Below are 19,111 nucleotides of genomic sequence, written 5' to 3'. Positions count from 1 at the left end.
TTGAGGCATGCCTTGGTTAACTGGGGCCAGGGTGGAACTGACATGGATTAGAGCTTCTGTTTGGGGAAAGCAAATGAGCAAAATTCTCCTTGTTAGGTTATAATTGTAACAGCCAGGTCATATTTGCATAAATGTGGCAGAACGAGAAAGGTCATTGCTTAAAAAAAAGAGAGAGAGACAGAGACAGAGAGAGAGAGAGAGAGAGAGAGAGAGAGAGAGAGAGAGGGAGAGAGAGAAAAAGAAAGAAGAAGAGGCTGTTGAAAAAGCCCCCAGCCTTGCCTGCTTCACTTTAGAAACACTAAGGATGAATCTCACCATATAAAAAATGTTTATGAGAGTAAATCAATGACTACTCCAAAACTGTGGTTTCTTGTGGCGAAAAAAAAATGAGAGTGAGCAAAGGAAAAACACTATGAAACATCCAGCAAGAGTATGATTTCCCTGATGTGTGATTAGACAGGAACACTTTGATGTCAGCTTTTTGCCATGCAACAGAGGCTGGCACCCGCCTTGAAAGGAAAATGGGCTGAGACGCTTGGAAAAGGGAGAAATGAAAATTACAACTTACACTCCAAAATATGCAGAGACAATGAAAGGCAGTTATTTTATGATGGGAGAGGGAGAAAAGACTTGAAGCTGCAGTGGACACACACAGTTGGTACACAGTTGATATGTAGAAAAGGACAGAATGGGAGAGAATATTGACATTTGAGATTATGAAGCACTCAAAATGACACCCTTGTGTTTTCCACTAAAACACACAGTTGCAAGTAAACTGAACTCAAGTTATTTAGAGCTGTATATTCATTTGATTGATTTGTTTTCTAAACAGCTTGAGGTTTATGATCTGGAGCCCTAATGAGTGAATGTGTTTATGTTGATACTGTGAATGATATTGTGGCTATCTGTTTGTTTATGGCTTCTCTAACCACTGTATGAACACTTTTACAGTATTCAAAGATGCATGCATTTAGCATTGTGATGAATTGTATTGAGTGTTTTATTGTGAAAACCAGAATAGTTGCAGTATCGATAAATGGAATCAATAAACCACTGCTGCAATAGCCCTGGTATAAATACATTGGTTTGCTACTGTATGTGCAAAGTGTTATGAATCACATTAGCTGTTTGTGTCTGTGTTCATGCCTGTCAAACACGCTATTTCTAAACTGATAGAGTTAAAAGACATGTTTTTATAGGCTTTCACACAATCACTTACATGATAACAGTTTTCTAAATGTAGTGATCCAAAAATCTTTGCTTATTACCCCCAAAACAAGCGATAACTCCTTATGACCCCACACATGACCTCCGTGTGGACGTGGAATGTGAGGAGTTACAGTTTAGCAAAAAGGTGATGTTTCCCTCTTGCACTGTTTTATTTGGAAGACTTGTACAGGTTTGAAAAGGCAAAAAGCAAAAAGATTTCTTTCTTTTTATTCATTTTGTGACCCGTAAGACTTTTTATTGTGACAACCCGGTTGGAAACGACTGCTCTAGGAATTTGAATATTATTTCTCTCTGTATTTATGTGTGTGTGCATATAAAAGCTGCTGCAATACCATTTAAAATTTCCAATAATGTCCTGTTAATGCATAATGAAACTACAACATTTATTAGGTGAATCGTAAAACACAGACACCTCCACCTCACTAACACTACATCTTACTCACATCAGCCATCAATAATTGACTAAAGGTATGAGGAATAAGCTCTACAGTGCAACCCTCTATAAAAACTTGGACCAAGACATAGATCCAGTCAATCAGACAGACAGAAAATCCTCTTGTACTCACGGGGGATTGTCAGGAGATTTAGGAGTCTGAGCCATTAGTATAGCTGCAATTGTAAAACATATCTCAGTGCCAAGAGATGCAGTTTTGATCTACCGAAAAAGTTTTCAGGGAGGGAGAGAGAGCTTTCTGCCATAGTAATACATGCAAATTTATGACTCAAAAAAAGCGATTCCAAAACTTAATAACGCTGCAAAATGCGCTCAGGAGAGTTAAGCCTTGCTCACAGAAAGCTCATAAACCACACCATGACAACCTACATGTCAGTGAATTGTTATCTTATAAAAGATATCAAACAAAATATACATACAGCCTCAAACAAAATCATCTAAATCCATTCCCCCCTCTCTATGGAGTCTGATACACACACACACAAACACAAATTCAACCTGCACTCATCTTTCATAAGATGATGCCCTGAAAGAAAATTGCTTTAAATCCCAAAAAGGTCATATACAGGGTAATCCAGTGGAAATTCAGGCGGGCTAGCAGACACACACACACACACACACTATGGTATCATCCTCTTTGTAGACTGAGAAACCCTAAAGATGATGGGATGAAGTACAGACATCTATATACTCTTACTGCCTATAGAGTGTAATTCACAAAGCAAATGTCAGAAACAGAGGTTAAAGTATGTAGGTTGGAAATATAATAAGAAAAAATAAAACACACTTACCCTCTCTGCAGACTGTGACGTGCCAAAGAAGATGGGTATGAAGGCCAGCCAGATGATGCAGGTGGTGTACATGGTAAATCCGATGGGCTTGGCCTCATTGAAGGTTTCTGGAACGCCTCGAGTCTTGATGGCGTAAACTGTGCACGTCACCATCAGCAGGATGGAGTAACCCAAGGAGCAAATGAGGGACAGGTCCGAGATGTCGCATTTGAGGACGCCACGAGCCGCTGTGGGGTTCTGGGTCCGCTGCTCGCCGTAGTCCACGACGGTGTGAGGTGGGTCGACGGCGAACCAGACGAAGACACCCATCAGCTGAACCGAGATGAGGGAGAAGGTGATGACGAGCTGGGAGGCGGGGGAAATGAACCTGGACGAGACCCAGTTATTTAGAGTTAGTGGTTTCATTTTGACCAAATCAACCAATGCATGAAAAACGTGCATTCATAGAAGGGTAGAAAGAATAATATCCACCAAACAGGTCCAATTTCACTTACACCGATAGTGAGGAAACCACCTGCTCCCTCTTTCAAGCCTTGGTGTAGAGGATTCTCAGAGTTTGACTGACTAGACCCAAAACAAAACCTTCAAATCCTCTATGCAGAAAGTCATTTTAAGTTAACTTCCTAATGCAGTTACCTCAGCTGTGTTGCAGTTTTTGTTTAATTTATGTACTGTTTTGCTTGTTTTTTTCTGCTTGTATCTAATTATTATTTTTTAAAAACATGAAATATGACTTATATCAACACAATAATATCAACTCCAGTCCAGCTGGATGGATAAAAAAAACAGATGGCTATCTGGCTAAAGGGGACATTAACCTGCGTTCTATTAAATCTTGCATTAACATTTTAGCCACTTAGTTGATGCTCTCTGCCAGAGTCACTCGCTCTGAGTGCTAACAGTACAATAGGTGAGTGTAAGTTCATAGCTGATAAATAATGTATGAAAAAAATAATGATGGATAATGATTGCAGGCAGCTTAGTAAGGAAGAAGTGGAGGTTAAGTCTATATTTGAATACACGCGCCAGCACAGAAGAAATTTCACTTACAGCAACCTTGAGTGCCACTACACTCAGAGAAGTCACACATTCACACAGGGCCAAGAGGAGTGTGGGCATAATGACAGACAAGTGTTGTCCTCACCTGGGTGCTGTTACAGACTTCTTCCCTTGTTCAAAAATGCGGTGTATCCTGTTGGTTTTGGTGAGCAGCGCTGCATAGCTGAAACACATCCCCAAGCCCAAGAAAATCCTCCTGAATGAACAGACCCCCACATCCGGCGTTGCGATCATAAGGAACGTGATGGCGTAACACAGGAAAATTCCTGTTAGCAGCACATAGCTCATCTCCCGGCCTGACGCTCGTACGATGGGGGTGTCGTTGTACCGGACGAAAGTGACGATGACGAAAGAGGTGGCGATGATCCCAAGCATGGAGATGAAGACCGGGACGACAGCCCAGGGGGAATGCCACTCCAGCTTGATGATGGGAATGGGAACGCAGCCGGTGCGGTTGGTATCAGGTCGCATCTCATATGGGCACAACTCACAGGTAAACTCTGAAGCCTGGTGAAGAGAGTTTGGAAATGTACATTAAAGGTTTGTCATGTAATCAGAAATGTTTGTTTCTTGTCTCCCATGCTTTCATCCAAAAAACATTGCAATGATGGATGCATCTACTACACAGTGGACGCTAAACTATATGTAATCTACCACTGAAGTCACTCCTTAGGGGAATAACATTGGACACATTTTTATACATGCATGTTTTTGTCATGCTGCTATACTTTTTTCCATTCTGCTAAAATCCCAAATCTACAGTAAATGTGTCAACAGATTATTGATTTTACAGCAACTGCATGCATCTGCAAAATGAGTATTGATTGTTCCCTCTGACAAGTATCGCCTCCTGCTGCTATGGCTGATATTTTCTTTTGCCTTTATGGATTCCTGAACAAGGGAACTCTTTGCACATATACTTACATGCTCATGGATTTTCTAACTTAATAGGAAGGATGATGGGTTGCCAAATTGTCCCCAACCGTGATATAATTAACATGGGGGATGTATCTTTATAATGTGTGATCAGTCCCTTCTCCCTTACCTCAAATTATGTACTTCCATTTGGTATAATAGCATCTGTGGGGTTCTTCCTGCATATATAAATCTAAATGGGCCACCTAAGTGGCTCACTTTTTTGATTGCCTGAAATGAGTTGAAACAAAAAACCCTGATTGCTATATGGGGGACAAATCTACGGTAGAGCAGAGTAAGCAGACAAAAACTGACATTAAGCAGATGCATGCATAGACTAGCATGTTTATAATGTCACACATCTTGTAGTTGAATCTCTGTAAAAGCCCCCCCAATAACTACATCTGAGTGTGGCTTTAATAAATGCTTCAGTAAGACACACACAGGGAATTCTGCTATGGTTATTTGATATGACTTGGTTGTCAGTTTTAAATAATTAAACTGGATAGGCTGACCTAAGAACTGGTGGCTTTCACCACTTTTAAAATCATCTAGGGTAAAGTTACAAGCCAGGAAAAAACACTTTTCTTGTTCTGATTCTGCACAAAAAAAGAAGGACAGGAAATGGAAAGCTATAGTGAAGAAGCATTGATGCAAAAAGCCAATCTGCTACTGATGATTCTGCAGAATCACTCTGCCAGTGACTGTCAGAGTACGACACCAGAATGTATCACACAGGACTGTTGCTTGTCCTGTTGTTGGCTGTTTGTGGTTTCGTGGCTTGAGAAAGTTTCAACATTGCATGTTTTTTCAATGGTCACTACAGTGTCTATGACTGAGTGACATAATTGAATTATGTTTAAGGTGTATTTTTTCTGCCTGAAACCTGTGAACCGTGTAATGGTAAATGGTAAATGGACTGTACTTATATAGCGCCTTTCTAGTCTGTGCGACCACTCAAAGCGCTTTACATGACAAGTCATTCACCCTTTCACACACATTCATACACTGATGGCAGGGGCTACCACGCAGGGTGCCAACCTGCTCATCAGAGGGATCTAACCATTCATTCACATTCACACACCGTTGGCACAGCAACGGGAGCAATTAGGGGTTAAGTGTCTTGCCCAAGGACACATCGACATGTGGACTGGAGGAGCCGGGAATCGAACCACCAATCTTCCAATTGGAGGACGACCGCTCTACCTCCTGCCCCACAGCCGCCCGTAATGCAAGTTTTCAGACAGTGTACAATTTGGTAGGAAGTTTCAGGAAACGGTTTGGATAATGTTAAAGTAAAAGGAAAAAAAATGTTCCTAAAAGTAAGTAGTTTTCATAAACTATGGTAACTTGGTGGTATGGTATCTGATCATCAATTGTGCAAAGTATTACAGTGTCTGTCCACTGACTACTGATTAAGCCTTTTGGCTAATTGTGGCACATCTACAGCAAAGTTGATTAATGTGCATTTTCCTGTAAAAAATGTAACCCCTAAGTCTTAGTGGTTGTTATTGTTCCAGAGGTCTACCTGATAGTGGTACCCCTCACAGGGCTCACAGTGCCAGCAGCAGGGTACACCTTTAACCACTTTCTTCCTTTCACCCGCACGGCATGGGATGCTGCATACAGATGGCGGGAGAGATGGGTCACCTGTTCTCCAACGCATGTCCTCGACCTAGAAAAGAATCAGAGGAGACAGAAAAATCACGCCCTCTTGCGAGACATTATGCATCACAAATATTGGCAATCATCTGTTGAAGCGGATATAGCTGTGCATGAACAGTCCTTTAATGCTCAGTTGTCTCTGTACCTGCAAAAAATGTGTCTTCAGGGCAACTTGGAGAGCAATTAGCACAAGCGCATCCTCTGATCGTTTTCCTGAGTGCTGCTGAGCACAAAAACTAACACCAACTAGTCTGGAAGCCAACAATCAGACCATAATCAAATCTGGCACAAATAGGCCATCTTTATTTATTTCTATCTCTCACTCACTCTCTCTCTCTCCCTCTGTGTGTGTGCACACATATGCTCCTACTGTGCATTTTGTTTGTTTGTGCTTGTGTCATGTTGGTATAATATAGTGAATCCCTGAGCTTTCCCTAAGTTTGTCTGTGTGTGTGTATATGTGTGCATTTTAATTTGTTGTTATGTGTGCGAGTGTTTGTAATAAACTCTGTCATTAAACTGAGTCCCTTCGGTTCACCCGTTGCCAAGGGTGCTGAGTAAAATTGAGCATTGCTTTAAAAAGACACACAATCTACCAGTCCAACAAAAACTAGTTAGTTTAGAGGAAAAACTCATCAGGGACAGAGAAAACGGTCTTGATTTGATCATTGACACACATATAGAAATGTTATCACTTTCATCATTTAAACAATATTGAGTTACTGGCTGTTTACATCTTGGTGCTACTAATATATCTGTCTGGAGAAATAATGTAATGATAAAGAAACAGTGTAATGTATTGTTTGTGCTGAAGAGCAAATTAGCTTTGTTTGAAACCTTTTAAACACACAAACACACACACACACACACACACACCACATACCCATAAATTATGCACTACCCATAGCAACATAGGCCCAATCATGAACCTTTCTTCCATTAATTAAGTAGCTGTATAAGGATTGTACTTTAAAGATTAACAACCAACCTAATAGTGTGTGTGTGTGTGTGTGTGAATGTAAGTCTGATTTATACTAAAAATACAAATACAAAAAAGTTCATGTACTTTTTCAAACATTTACCACAAAAACTGGCTTGACTTGCACTTTATACCGATGAGCATCCAAACAGTTTGTTGATTGTGAAAAACTTTCACATGCCACCATCACAACATCTGCAACTGAGCCTTCAAACCCAACTGGATTGTTAAACAAATCAAATACATCTGTTAATTTGTCAACTGTCAAAGTGCCCAGTCGTGTGTGTCTTAACTGTGAGGTGTCCTGTGTGTTGCTGCAGTCTCTCGATCGCTCTCTCTCACTCTCCCTCAGTCAGTCAGACCGTCCATCAGGCAGAAAACATTTCATGTCTATTAGTCTCCTCATCTGTCATCTGGCCTTTTTAATGAAGTCCTGTGTGGATTTATAACACCAAGCATTCCACGGTGCTCAAGGAGTTTGCGTGAATGCATGTGTGCGTGTAAGTCATGGATTGAGAAGCAGGAACAAAGCTTGTGTGGATCTAATGCTCAGGTGTACACTCCGATTTCTGCATTTGTGTGTACAGCTTATGTAAAGATGTGTGATCTTGTGTGGATGTGTGTGTCAGTCAGGCTGAGTATTTCCCTGCACAAGGCTTCCTGAGTGGAAGATCCACACTCTCTTGTGAAATGATGCACATAATGATGTTGAACTTTTATTCTGCAAAGGAATTTTGTTCATAAAGCCTCTGAGACTTCAATAAAACACTAAAATCTAAATACATTTTGCATCATCGTAAAGGCGTTTAAAGGCAAAATCTTACTTTCAGGTGTAGTTTATTGGTCCAGGAACCAATGACTCTGTACTCCGCAATAGATCTGTTCGTGGTCTGGTATTGGAAGATATCATATCTTCCTGGAGCGTCTCCATTCTCATTGAACATCACCGGTGTGCCGGCACTTCCTGGAATAAAGAACAGTAGATGTTGGGGAGAGGGTCAGACCGGTCTTTTAATCTGGTACGACTACATTTGGGTTTGTGCTCATGTGGCTCCACTTTGTACTGATCCCCACAGAAGCAACCGCAATTTCTAAGATGTAAAAAGGACAAAGTTAAATCATATTCAGTGGTTGAATCTTTGATAAAATAAGTATATGTATTCTTGTTTAGCAGCATATTCTAGGAATAAAAACAGATAGCTGAAGTCAGAGTGATGTCATCCCTTTCTTTCTTAATGTAGCAAAAAAGAGGGAATGCTGTCAGGGAACAGTGTAAAATACTTTCTGAAAGATAAGAGGTACAGATAAACAGCATGAGAACAAACACCACTAAGAATTTCACAGATGTAAAAATCAAATGCAGCAGTTTGTAACAGATTGTTACACATTAAGATGGCAAATAGCTTGAAGGAAAAAAGAAAATAAAGTATATTACATGCTAATATATATAATATTTCATCATCATTTTGTTGTATGTTTATGAATACACTGCTTCCTTAATGTGTAATATTCATATAGGAATATAGTAGATGACACATCACGCCTTTGCAGAAAGGCTTAAATACACAAAGAACATATACATTTAATGAAGTCATATTTCCTCAGGCAGGAGTCGCTATAGAAAAGGCACTTACACCTTTAGTCTTTAATCTATGCTGAGTTGTACTTGCATATACGTGTGAGCGCTGAAGTGTGGTGTGATTGAATCTGCACATGCATGGGTAAGTTTATGTGCCCTGTAAGCTTTGGTTTTCTCACCACCAATAAGGCCGAACACAAAGCTTTTATCCTCATCCTTTCCTGTCTTACTCGCTTTCTTTCTTTTATGTAGCGATACAATCAAATCAAATTGCAGAGTCCGTAGCATAAAGGAAATCCAATTACGGTGCACATGTGGAGAAAGCACTGCATTATGGAAATTCCACTTGTGTACTATAAGTCATTGATATGGTGGAATGATGCTGGGGATACAAAAAATAAAAACGATTACCTGTTTGGACCAAAGAGGAGAGACACAGTGTGAAGATGGAGACAGAAAAGTAAAAATAGCAACAGACAAACTGTGCCAAAAATGTACAGAAATAAGAGTGTGTGGAACAGACTGCCCTGAATACATGTTATTTCCCACCTTTTCAATACCTAATAACCACCAAGAGTCAGCATAGCAACCTTCCAAAACACATTATAAAATTCAACAACACCATAGCAACCATCTATTGTCCTAGAAAGTACTTACAACAAACCAATAAACACATCCGACTAGTTTCTCAGGCAACCTTACCATACACCCTAATGACAAGTCAATACTCTGTCAAAGCACCACTGTAACCACCTAGCGACAACCTAGTCACATCCTCACAACCTACTTAGCAACCAGAATGTTGGGCTAACCATGTAGCAACACCATTGCACTCTCATCCCTTTATCTACTTTCCTCTTCTCATCTACTTCCTCCCTCTACTCTTTCATAGTTCCATATGACCTCCCTTTCCTCCGCCTGAGTGTACACGAAGCACAAATGGGTCAAGACAGAGGAAATGTAATAGTACTAGACTAGTACTACGACCACCAAATTTGCTTTCCTCTCTCTTCCTCATCTTCTCTTGCTTTCATCGACTACAGTGTACTACAGTGTATCAGGTCTTCTTTTTATGAGAATTTCTTTCTTCATCTCCTTCCAAATTTCCTACCGTCCTTCTTTCATTGTTGTGCCATTCTTATATCTAACGTGTCTCTGTCTACTTTGTCTCTCTTCTGACTTAATTTCTTAACTAAATCTCTTTTTCCTCTTTTCCTCGCCTTCTAGTACTTTTAAAGCAGGATCAAATAAAAAAAGGGAAAGAATGAAATAAAAAATAAAATCAAAGATCTTAAGATGCAGTGCTCATTGACAAGGTTGGTAAGTAATGACTGTGGCGTACTTTAGTTACTTGTTTGGCCAGTCGGCGGGTGATGTCCATAAATAAATAAATAAATAAGTAAAAAGGCTTATTTCTCACCCAGTGATGAACATGTCATCTGGTCCTCACCACTCGCCTATTGGCTGAGTTTCTTATTATTATTTTGCTTTTCACCAATAAGCACAGATGTCTATTTAGAATTAGTCAGTGATTAAAACAGCTTGAGTGCAGAGCAGAGAAGTGCTGGCAGATACTTCAAATTATGCAGAGAAAAAGCAGACTGTCTGAAAGCAGTGGTTACCTTGAGTAGAAAATGATTATTAATCTCATTGTGTTTCCACCATTTTTGAGTAAGGTGGATAAAGACAGCACACTTTTAAAAGCAGTGGCAATTATTGCAAACACATATATACAGTAGGAATGACAGGAGCTGGCAGCATCTAACCAATATGTTGGAAAAACAGGTAGATGACAACCCCTCATCACTTCTGATTAATGTTTTGGTTTAACAGATGCATGGACAAGCTTACAGGCCTAATGAATTTCCATTTGGGTATTCAACATAACATTTACAGAAAAGGCTCAAGCTGGATAATCACCAATATGTGCAAATGGAACATGCAGAATTTAGTTCGTTATTAGTTATTTTAGTTATTAAAATTAATCTCTAATTATCTCAATGAAAATGCACTCTTTTATTGTCCCATATAATCATTTAATCTCAACAAAAATACCAATCTGTTGGGTGAGTAAGAGCCAAATATTGTTTCAAACAGACAAATGAAGAAAAATCATAATGTTAAATGTGAATATGTTAATGTAGTCTGGCTGCACTGTGTGTCATCAGTGTGGGAGCGTAGATATATCCACACATATAGATTTTCACTACTTCCTGCTTCACTTGGCGCAACCTTGAAAAATAAAAGATGTAGCTGTCGCCTTAGCAACACACCTCCACCTCATACTGTAGTGACACCTACTATGTTCAGTAAGATATGCACTGAGATGCACTGCTGAATGTTTCCGTCGCAACCTGAAACATGACAATGGTACTTTAAGTAGCATATTCAGCCTTGAAAACACAAACAAACAAGCACATTATTTGTATAACTACATTTGTAAGGGAGTCTTCTTGTTTATCGTCCAAATGAAACCAATTCAAACTAATAACTATATTATGAAAAATGTATTTTGATATGCCATACATCTCTATACACTCTTTTATATTATAGTCTTTTAATATCTTTATTGTACTTTTATCAGAACACATGTATTTAGTATTGCTGATAATAATGCCAACATTGCACCATACCTAAAATGAGGTCATTCCTGTTCTGTGAGGTCAAAGATGTACATTTCTGCTTATTTAATTTGCATTAATTCTGCATAACCTAGAGTAACCTGACCAGTGAATTATCAGAGAAATAATCTCGGAGTTTGAGTTTCTAATTCAGGGGAGGTCAGGTGCTCATGGGCTTGATGAGAATGGCGAAACCTCTGCTTGAGGGCATGGGGAGTGTCAGTGTGCATGTGCATGTGTGTGTGTGTGTGTGTGTGTGTGTGTGTGTGTTTGTTTGTTGGTGCAATGAAATGTTTTTCCAGACATGATTTATCTCTCTAGGTTTTCTCACAGCAAGAGCAGCAGCAACCCCTGCTGAAGTGCCCCCGAGCAAGATACTTTTTGCCCGCCTGCCAGAGGCGCCGCTCTGTAGCTTTTCCTGACTTAGTTGGAGGCGTTTCCGTTGGGGATCAAAATTAGAATATCACAAGAAACCTGAAACTCTCACAACTTTCCTCTCAATTTGCAAAGGAAAGCTCACGTCATGGCTTTTTGCTTCATTAATGTAATACAACATATAATAATGACTGAAAGATTTCATGCAGTAAAGTCATGTCAGTTTAAGTCGAATTAAAACGGACTTGCAGCGGGAGATAAGAGTGAAACAGTAACACAGGGGGAACAGGAAAGTATATGAAAAATTGATTTGCCACTAAGTTCAAATACATTCACACCAATCTGAATTATATTAATCCAAGGAAGAGTAAGCGCTGGAGAAGAGGAGTGACGAAAAATAACAGGAATATGAGAAGAAAACCAAGCAAGGCAGCAGAAACGCCTGAACCCTTAGCCAGCTTAACAGCCACAGCTAGACAGCGGAGGAGAAAAAGGGAAGAAAAGATCAAAAATAAAATAAAAGAGTGACAGAGGAAGTTAGAAGTAAAATAGGAGAGTAAGCAGGTCTGCGGGAAAGCATCAAATCCTGTCTATCAGACGGATAGATGCAGAGACACATGGATCGACTTAAAAGCAAGAGAAAAGAGAGGGAAAATGAGGGTGACATGAGAGAATGTGTGTGAATATCACATAGCAAGGCAACTGAAAAACAGTCTAAACTTTCTTAGTTTGACAGAAAGGGAAAGAAAGCAGGATTTTGGGGTAGGGTGGTGGGCAGAGTGGTGGAGAGAACTACAGAATGTGCGAGAGTATTAATTAGCATATAGGCCGTAAAAACAACCCCGGCTGAAAGTGGCAGATGGAAGGAGAAGGGCCAGGGGACAGAATGGGAGTGTATGAATAGCCTTAGACCCCTCTCTGTTGCTGGAGCCGAAGAAACACTGAGACAAGGGAGAAGAGATAGATGGATAGGGAGGGGGGGGGAGAGATAGAGAGATAGAGAGATAGAGAGAGAGAGAGAGAAGAAGGGCTGTTGAAAAAGCCCTCAGCCTTGCCTGCTTCACTTTAGAAACACTAAGGATGAATCGCAAGTTTTCTCACCATATACAAAATGTTTATGACGGGGAAATGAAATGCAAAAAAAAAAAAAAAAAAAAAAACTAAACTGCAGCATGCATTAATAAAACATGTCTGTGTGAGTTTATTTTTTTTATTTATTTTTTTGCCAACAGGCTCCCATCTGTGTGCTATGCATCCATAGCGCTAATAGGGGAGAAAGAGGACAGAAACAGGCAAAGGGATACAAACGGACAGAGAAAGAAACACAAAAAGCAAGCAAGAAAACGTCAGAAGAAATGAAATAATGAAGCCTGAACTCATCATATGAAAACAGTCATTTTCACAGCAGTCTCAAGAGGAGGAGGTAACCGAAATTGAGCAGCTGGTTAACTCCAGTCCTCATTGCTGATTTCTGCACTCTTCTCTCCTCCTTTCTGAATTTTTCCATCGCATAAATTGACTTTTTTTTTGCAGGCTGTTTGCAGTCTTCTCAGAGCCAGTTTTCACTTCTTGCTATAAAACTCTCCTTACGGCCAGCCCTCCCCTCCTTCCACAGCAGCTGTTTCTCTTTCCTCCTCTCTCTCCTTTTCAAAAGCCTCTTTCACCACTCCATCTCTCTCTCTCGCTCTTTTTTTTCTACCTCTTAGCCTTGCTTCATCCCATCACTCTCCATCTAAAAAACTTCTCAATTTTTCTCCTTTCCTTTTACTCTATGCATTTCTAAAGCACTCTAACTTTCCCTCCTCCCCTCTGTCTATCTGTCTATCCCTCTCTTTAAAATCATCCTCTCCTCCTCAGCCTCAGCCTCTCTGTTATCACCAGGTCTTGTCTGAGCAGGGGAGAAGAAAAAAAAGAAAATCAGAGCAGATAACAGAGCAAGGCAAATGAAACAACACATGTTTGAAGAGGATCCAGATCTAAATGGTCTTGACTGTGAATAAGAATGAAACACTTTGGCTAAATAGTGAACATGAGATGAAGATGGAGGGATAGAACAAAGGAAATATTGTCAAGAAAGGGTATAAAAAAAGATAGTTCACTTACTAAAGAGACGCACTCTGCACACTTGATACAAATGCAAAGCGCAAGAAAGCTTTGTATGACAATATCTAGTAATTAAACCAAACTAATTCAAGGGGGGCTCCATTTATGTCATGATTTGCATTCACTGCAGTCTTTGAGAAAAATAGGAAAGAGAAAGTGGAAGGAAAATAAAGTGGAGAGGGCCACTATTGTTGATCAAAAGAGACAAAAGAGCCTGAATCTGCGGATAGAAATACAATTTGGAGCAAATGAAAGCAAGGGAGAAGAGAAATAAACAAAACAAGGGACAAGGAGTTACATTACCAAACTTGGCAGAGGAGAAGCGGTGAGGAGGGGTTGAAAGGAGCACAACAGTAGTGCTGATATTAGACTGCTTTCAGTGGTGTGTAGTAAACAATGAGTCTTTTTCCAAACAGTAGCCTAGTCCTATGGGATGTCATGCTGTTTGTGTGTGGGAATGCATCATAGATTAGGAATGATTTCGTGTTGATTGGCATTTAAAGGGCCTTCAGCACAAATTACATATATTTGAATGTGCATGCTCATACAAACACATCCACACACATGCACACACTCATAGTTCTCCATCCATCACCATATGTTCCTCCTTGTCCTTTTGTCCCAACATTCATAAATGTTAACCCTACACACAAAATGGTATGACAGCACAAAATGAGTCAGTTATGTGTGTCTTTGCTCACACAATGCCGAGTCTCAGCATATTAGGTGTGCTTGTATTTTTCTGTTTGAAAAACTGTGACAGACTCACATTTGTTTGGTTAAATCTAATCTGTGTCAACAAGACATTCGTGACTATATGGCATACAAAAAAATGGGGGTAAAACTGTACAGGTGTGAGATTTAGTGGTGTCTTATAACAAATTATTATTCCTGTCTTTCATTTCCTCAAATTCAATTCAACTCCAGCTCTGGGTTGTTTTTGTGTGTATGTGGATGCATGTCTTTCTGTCTACTGTATTCATTTTGGCTCTCCGTCTGATTGCCTTTTAAATCTGCCTATTCTTATTCTGTTTTCTTATCTAAAATTGTGTTCAGCAGATGATCCCCTTGCAGAAATTAGCCTATTGCAGTGGCAGAAAGGTAATGTGTAACACTGAAAGTGAGAACAATGAGAGGAATACATAACAAGAAAAGACTACACTGTAAAAAAAAAACCGTCAATTTCACGGTGAAAATCTGGCAGCTGAGTTGCCAGTTTTTCCCTGTAAATTTTACGGTGAAAGTCTGGCAGCTAAGTCGCCAGAATTTCACCGTAAATTTTACGACGAAAGAACATTCGTTATTTTTAACGGTGAAAATCTGGCAGATCAGTTGCCAGAATTTCTCCGTATATTTTACGGTGAAAGGACATCCGTTATTTTAGCGGTGAAAATCTGGCAGCTGAGTTGCCAGAATTTCTCCGTATATTTTACGGTGAAAGGACATCCGTTATTTTAACGGTGAAAATCTGGCAGCTGAGTTGCCAGAATTTCCCCGCAAACTTTACGGTGAAAGGACATCCGTTATTTTAACGGTGAAAATCTGGCAGCTGAGTTGCCAGAATTTCTCTGTATATTTTACGGTGAAAGGACATCCGTTATTTTAACGGTGAAAATCTGGCAGCTGAGTTGCCAGAATTTCTCCGTATATTTTACGGTGAAAGGACATCCGTTATTTTAACGGTGAAAATCTGGCAGCTGAGTTGCCAGAATTTCTCCGTATATTTTACGGTGAAAGGACATCCGTTATTTTAGCGGTGAAAATCTGGCAGCTGAGTTGCCAGAATTTCCCCGCAAACTTTACGGTGAAAGGACATCCGTTATTTTAACGGTGAAAATCTGGCTGCTGAGTTGCCAGAATTTCTCTGTAAATTTGACGGTAAAAGTCTGACACTCAGCTCAGCTTAAACCTTAACCCTAATAAATAGTTAATCACAAGAAATCACAGAAATGACCAGTTTCCCATAAATAGTTACTTTATTCCTATAATTTACAACTCTCTGTGCCCCCATCTCTTAACATAAGTTTGCCGTTTTGAGCGTTTTGCACCAAATTGTCTTAAAAGACTTAAACAATGGAAAATCTGGTAAAAGTCCCAAAGAGTTCAACAGTCTTTCGGTGTAGAACGTGCCCCAAAGTCCAAACACCATAGAAAGGAGCCAAAGGTCTTGCCTTTCTGTGGCATGCAAAGTCAAAAAGGGGGCTGTTCTGGTGATCCAACCTGGCTTGAAGGTGTGTGAACGATGAAGGTATGCCGCTTTAACATCTGCTGGTTCCACTGCGTGAATCAGAAGCACCAGTGCAAGCACAGAGCTGTGAGAACAAAGACAACATTAAGCCATTAGAACTAATGGAGTAGACAGAATAAATGACAATTTATTCGTTACAAGAAATCGCCACCATTTCAGTGGGTGCATAGTCCATCTGTTAAAATGCAATGCTGTAGTGGAACCTGAAGATGACAACACTGCTCAAACAAATAAAGTTAACAGTAAAACACCAATATATATATATATAGTGTAGGCAAAAGTTTGGACACACGTCAATCAATCAATTTAAATTGTTTTTTTGTGGTGCTTCACAGTACACTTTCATGAAGGGAATTAAAACTGTGCATGAACACCTGTGTGTGTGTGTGTGTGCGCGCCTCCTATAGACCCGTTCAGAGTCGACGTGCTCATGAATGCGTGCGCATCGTTGACTCAAACACACCAGAGATATTGTAGGGATATAACGAGAGACTCCACTTTTCTGGGTGGTTCTACACTCTAGGGGGAGTGCAGACTCCATTCAGAAAGAATGGGCTGCTGCGCTCAGAGCCGTATCTCGACAGCGGCCACTAGGAGAACTGCAGGCATGGGTAAAATCGGGAGTGGTGATTCTGTATTTACTAATGGGTGACAGTGCAGACACTAAAGCGAGAAAAACTGCCATTCTGAAGCGTGTACGTTGATTAAAAAAATAGATATCTGTGATGAATACCAAGGGTCACACTAACAATGTGACAACAATGTGTTTCAGTTCACAAGCTTTCACTCCTGCAGCTTAGCACTGAGGTTCTGAATCCTTCTTGACATTTGCCTACTTTCAATATCCATGATGATTTTTTGAAAGGTCTCAAAGGTGTATTTGAGTTCCACTGGGTAACTCAGGTTGAGTGCATAAGTCAGGCCAGATAGCATGGCACAAGCCGATGCAATGGAGGACAAGTCATTAAGTACCTCAACACCATCGATGACAAGGCCAATGTCCTTTGGAGGGGAGAGAGCATCACCATTGTGCAGGACAAAGATGGCCATGGCGGCTTTTTCAAGTTCTTCCTCCGCCTCTTCCTGTTGGACAACCTGAAATCAGACAATTAAGTTAGTTTAGATAACTGTACCCAGGGAGGGGAGAGGGGAGATTATTAATTAAATAATGATTACAATTATTGACACACAATTAATCATGCAAGTAGTACATAATATGTGCACTCCTCTGATCACATTCTAATTTTAACCCTCCTGTCGCCCCGGGTCCCAGCCTAGGGTCTCTCCCCTCGTCTCTGTCTCTACCCCGTCGAGAGAAACTCTCCCTCGGACGCCGGGCCAACAGGAGGGTTAAATATCAAAGGGAGGTAGAGAAAGAGAGAGAGAAATAGGGACAGTTGCATGACAATCCAAATAAGTAATTGAACTGAGAGAAAGACAGCAAGGAGATGGAAAGACCCTCAATGTCATTCTCCTGGATACCGGTAGTTATTGATTAGTCTGATCAAACGCCCAGGGCCAACAGTTACATTTAACAGAAAACACCCTGATCTCAGTGCACTGCCATGATTTGCTGACTTACCAGGTACTCTTTGATCAGGTGGCTCACATCTTCACCCAGGTAAATCACGAGCGACTTCAGGAGGCACTCTGTTCAAGTCCACACCCTGTAGCAACAAAGACATATCAAAAGATGAAAGATAAAATACGTATCACCTTTCAACTCACCCACAGAGAGAACTGAACTGACAAAAGAGGAAATCAAATGCAACACATATGCATTTCATACCTGATCCAAAGGTTTAAGGGTGTCCCTGATTTTCTGACCGACAGCTCCACCTTTTTTCCTCATGACCTGAAGAAGCTGACTGCTCTGCTTATCCAAACCAGCCAAGAATCGTGGTTGTAGCGGTACCGTTGTAATTCTTAGGAATTCAGCATTGCTCTGAAATATACAAATTAGACAACACATTTCATGTTAAGGCATTGGCAAAGTTCAAAAAAGATCAGGAAAATATAGTGTTTGCCTGACTGGACTCTGGAATAGAGTTTTAACAGCTCATACCTCCGCTTCTTGAAACATCGCTGGCCATCGCTCCTGGAGTTTGTAATGCTTCAGAAGTTCCGATCGTCGTGATTTGGTGACCCCACAGTCTTTACATTTCCACATTCAGCAGATGACTGAAAAGGGGAGGATGGGGGTGGTTGGAGCATAAGAAAGACCCAAATTACATTGGCATTGTTGGTAGAAGTGGAAGTGATACTGAAAACTCAATTTATAAATATATATTACAAAATAGATTATAATAAAATATAAAAAATACATAAAAATATTTTAAATATATTTTATAAATTTAATATACAGTAATATAGGGATACACTTCTGTCTTATATGGTAGGCAAATCCTCACGATTACCACTGACAAAATAAAGCATGAAACATAAGGACTACTTGGAATTTTGATTTTTTTTTTACGTCACACAGGATATTACCATGTGGTATTATTTTAATAATACTTAATGCATATGTTGAACATATGGAATGATATACAAAAAGTCCTTTTGATTTTTTTTTTCTATTGCTTTTGACTTTGGATTCAGTCACAGAAAATAAAACTCCATATCACAGGTGATGAACAATAATAATACTTATCTCATAATAATCATGACCATAACCTTACACCTGATACTCAGCTGCATAACTCACATGACATTCAAATATAAACACTTACCCATTAAACGTTGCTTCTTTTAACTATATGAGATCACTGCATGCCTGGAAGAAAGGAGACATTTGTTAATGAGAGCAAACAAGTGTTTTCCATTTGAACACATACAAACACTGTCTTTCTCCTTTTGTTAACACGAAAAATAAGCTTCAAGTCACTGAAAACTATCATTTCTGAAAACTTCAGTCAAAGTGTAATAAAGTTTTCAGTTACTCTGTACTTGTGTGGCAGTAGGTGTGAAGCAGGACGTCAGTTACCTGAAACTCGCGCTCAGACACAGACACATGGCGGCGTCTTCTAAGCTAATGCTAATGCTAACGCTAACCTGTATCGATCCGCTAGCTAACGTTAGCTAATTGTACC

General features: G+C 40.0%; 1 protein-coding gene and 1 long non-coding RNA gene across 2 annotated transcripts in view; both read right to left on the bottom strand.

The window, feature by feature from the left end:
* grm8a (glutamate receptor, metabotropic 8a) overlaps window positions 1-19,111 on the bottom strand; it is a 229,371-nt gene that overhangs the window by 20,242 nt on the left and 190,018 nt on the right. Inside the window, exons 7-10 of the mRNA XM_053343944.1 lie at window positions 7,918-8,057; window positions 5,978-6,124; window positions 3,620-4,041; window positions 2,476-2,842 (exon numbers count right to left, since the gene is read on the bottom strand). Of these exons, the coding sequence (XP_053199919.1) occupies window positions 2,476-2,842; window positions 3,620-4,041; window positions 5,978-6,124; window positions 7,918-8,057 (1,076 nt within the window). The remainder of the gene's footprint in view (window positions 1-2,475; window positions 2,843-3,619; window positions 4,042-5,977; window positions 6,125-7,917; window positions 8,058-19,111) is intronic.
* On the bottom strand, window positions 17,088-17,953 carry LOC128385099 (uncharacterized). The gene is made up of 3 exons (XR_008324631.1): window positions 17,809-17,953; window positions 17,602-17,686; window positions 17,088-17,114 (listed from the first exon to the last, which is right to left on the bottom strand). It is a non-coding gene; the product is annotated as an uncharacterized LOC128385099 (long non-coding RNA).

This window comes from Scomber japonicus, chromosome 23 (assembly GCF_027409825.1).
Source record: "Scomber japonicus isolate fScoJap1 chromosome 23, fScoJap1.pri, whole genome shotgun sequence".
Lineage (NCBI taxonomy): Eukaryota > Metazoa > Chordata > Actinopteri > Scombriformes > Scombridae > Scomber > Scomber japonicus.
This window is presented reverse-complemented; position numbering and strand designations above follow the sequence as displayed.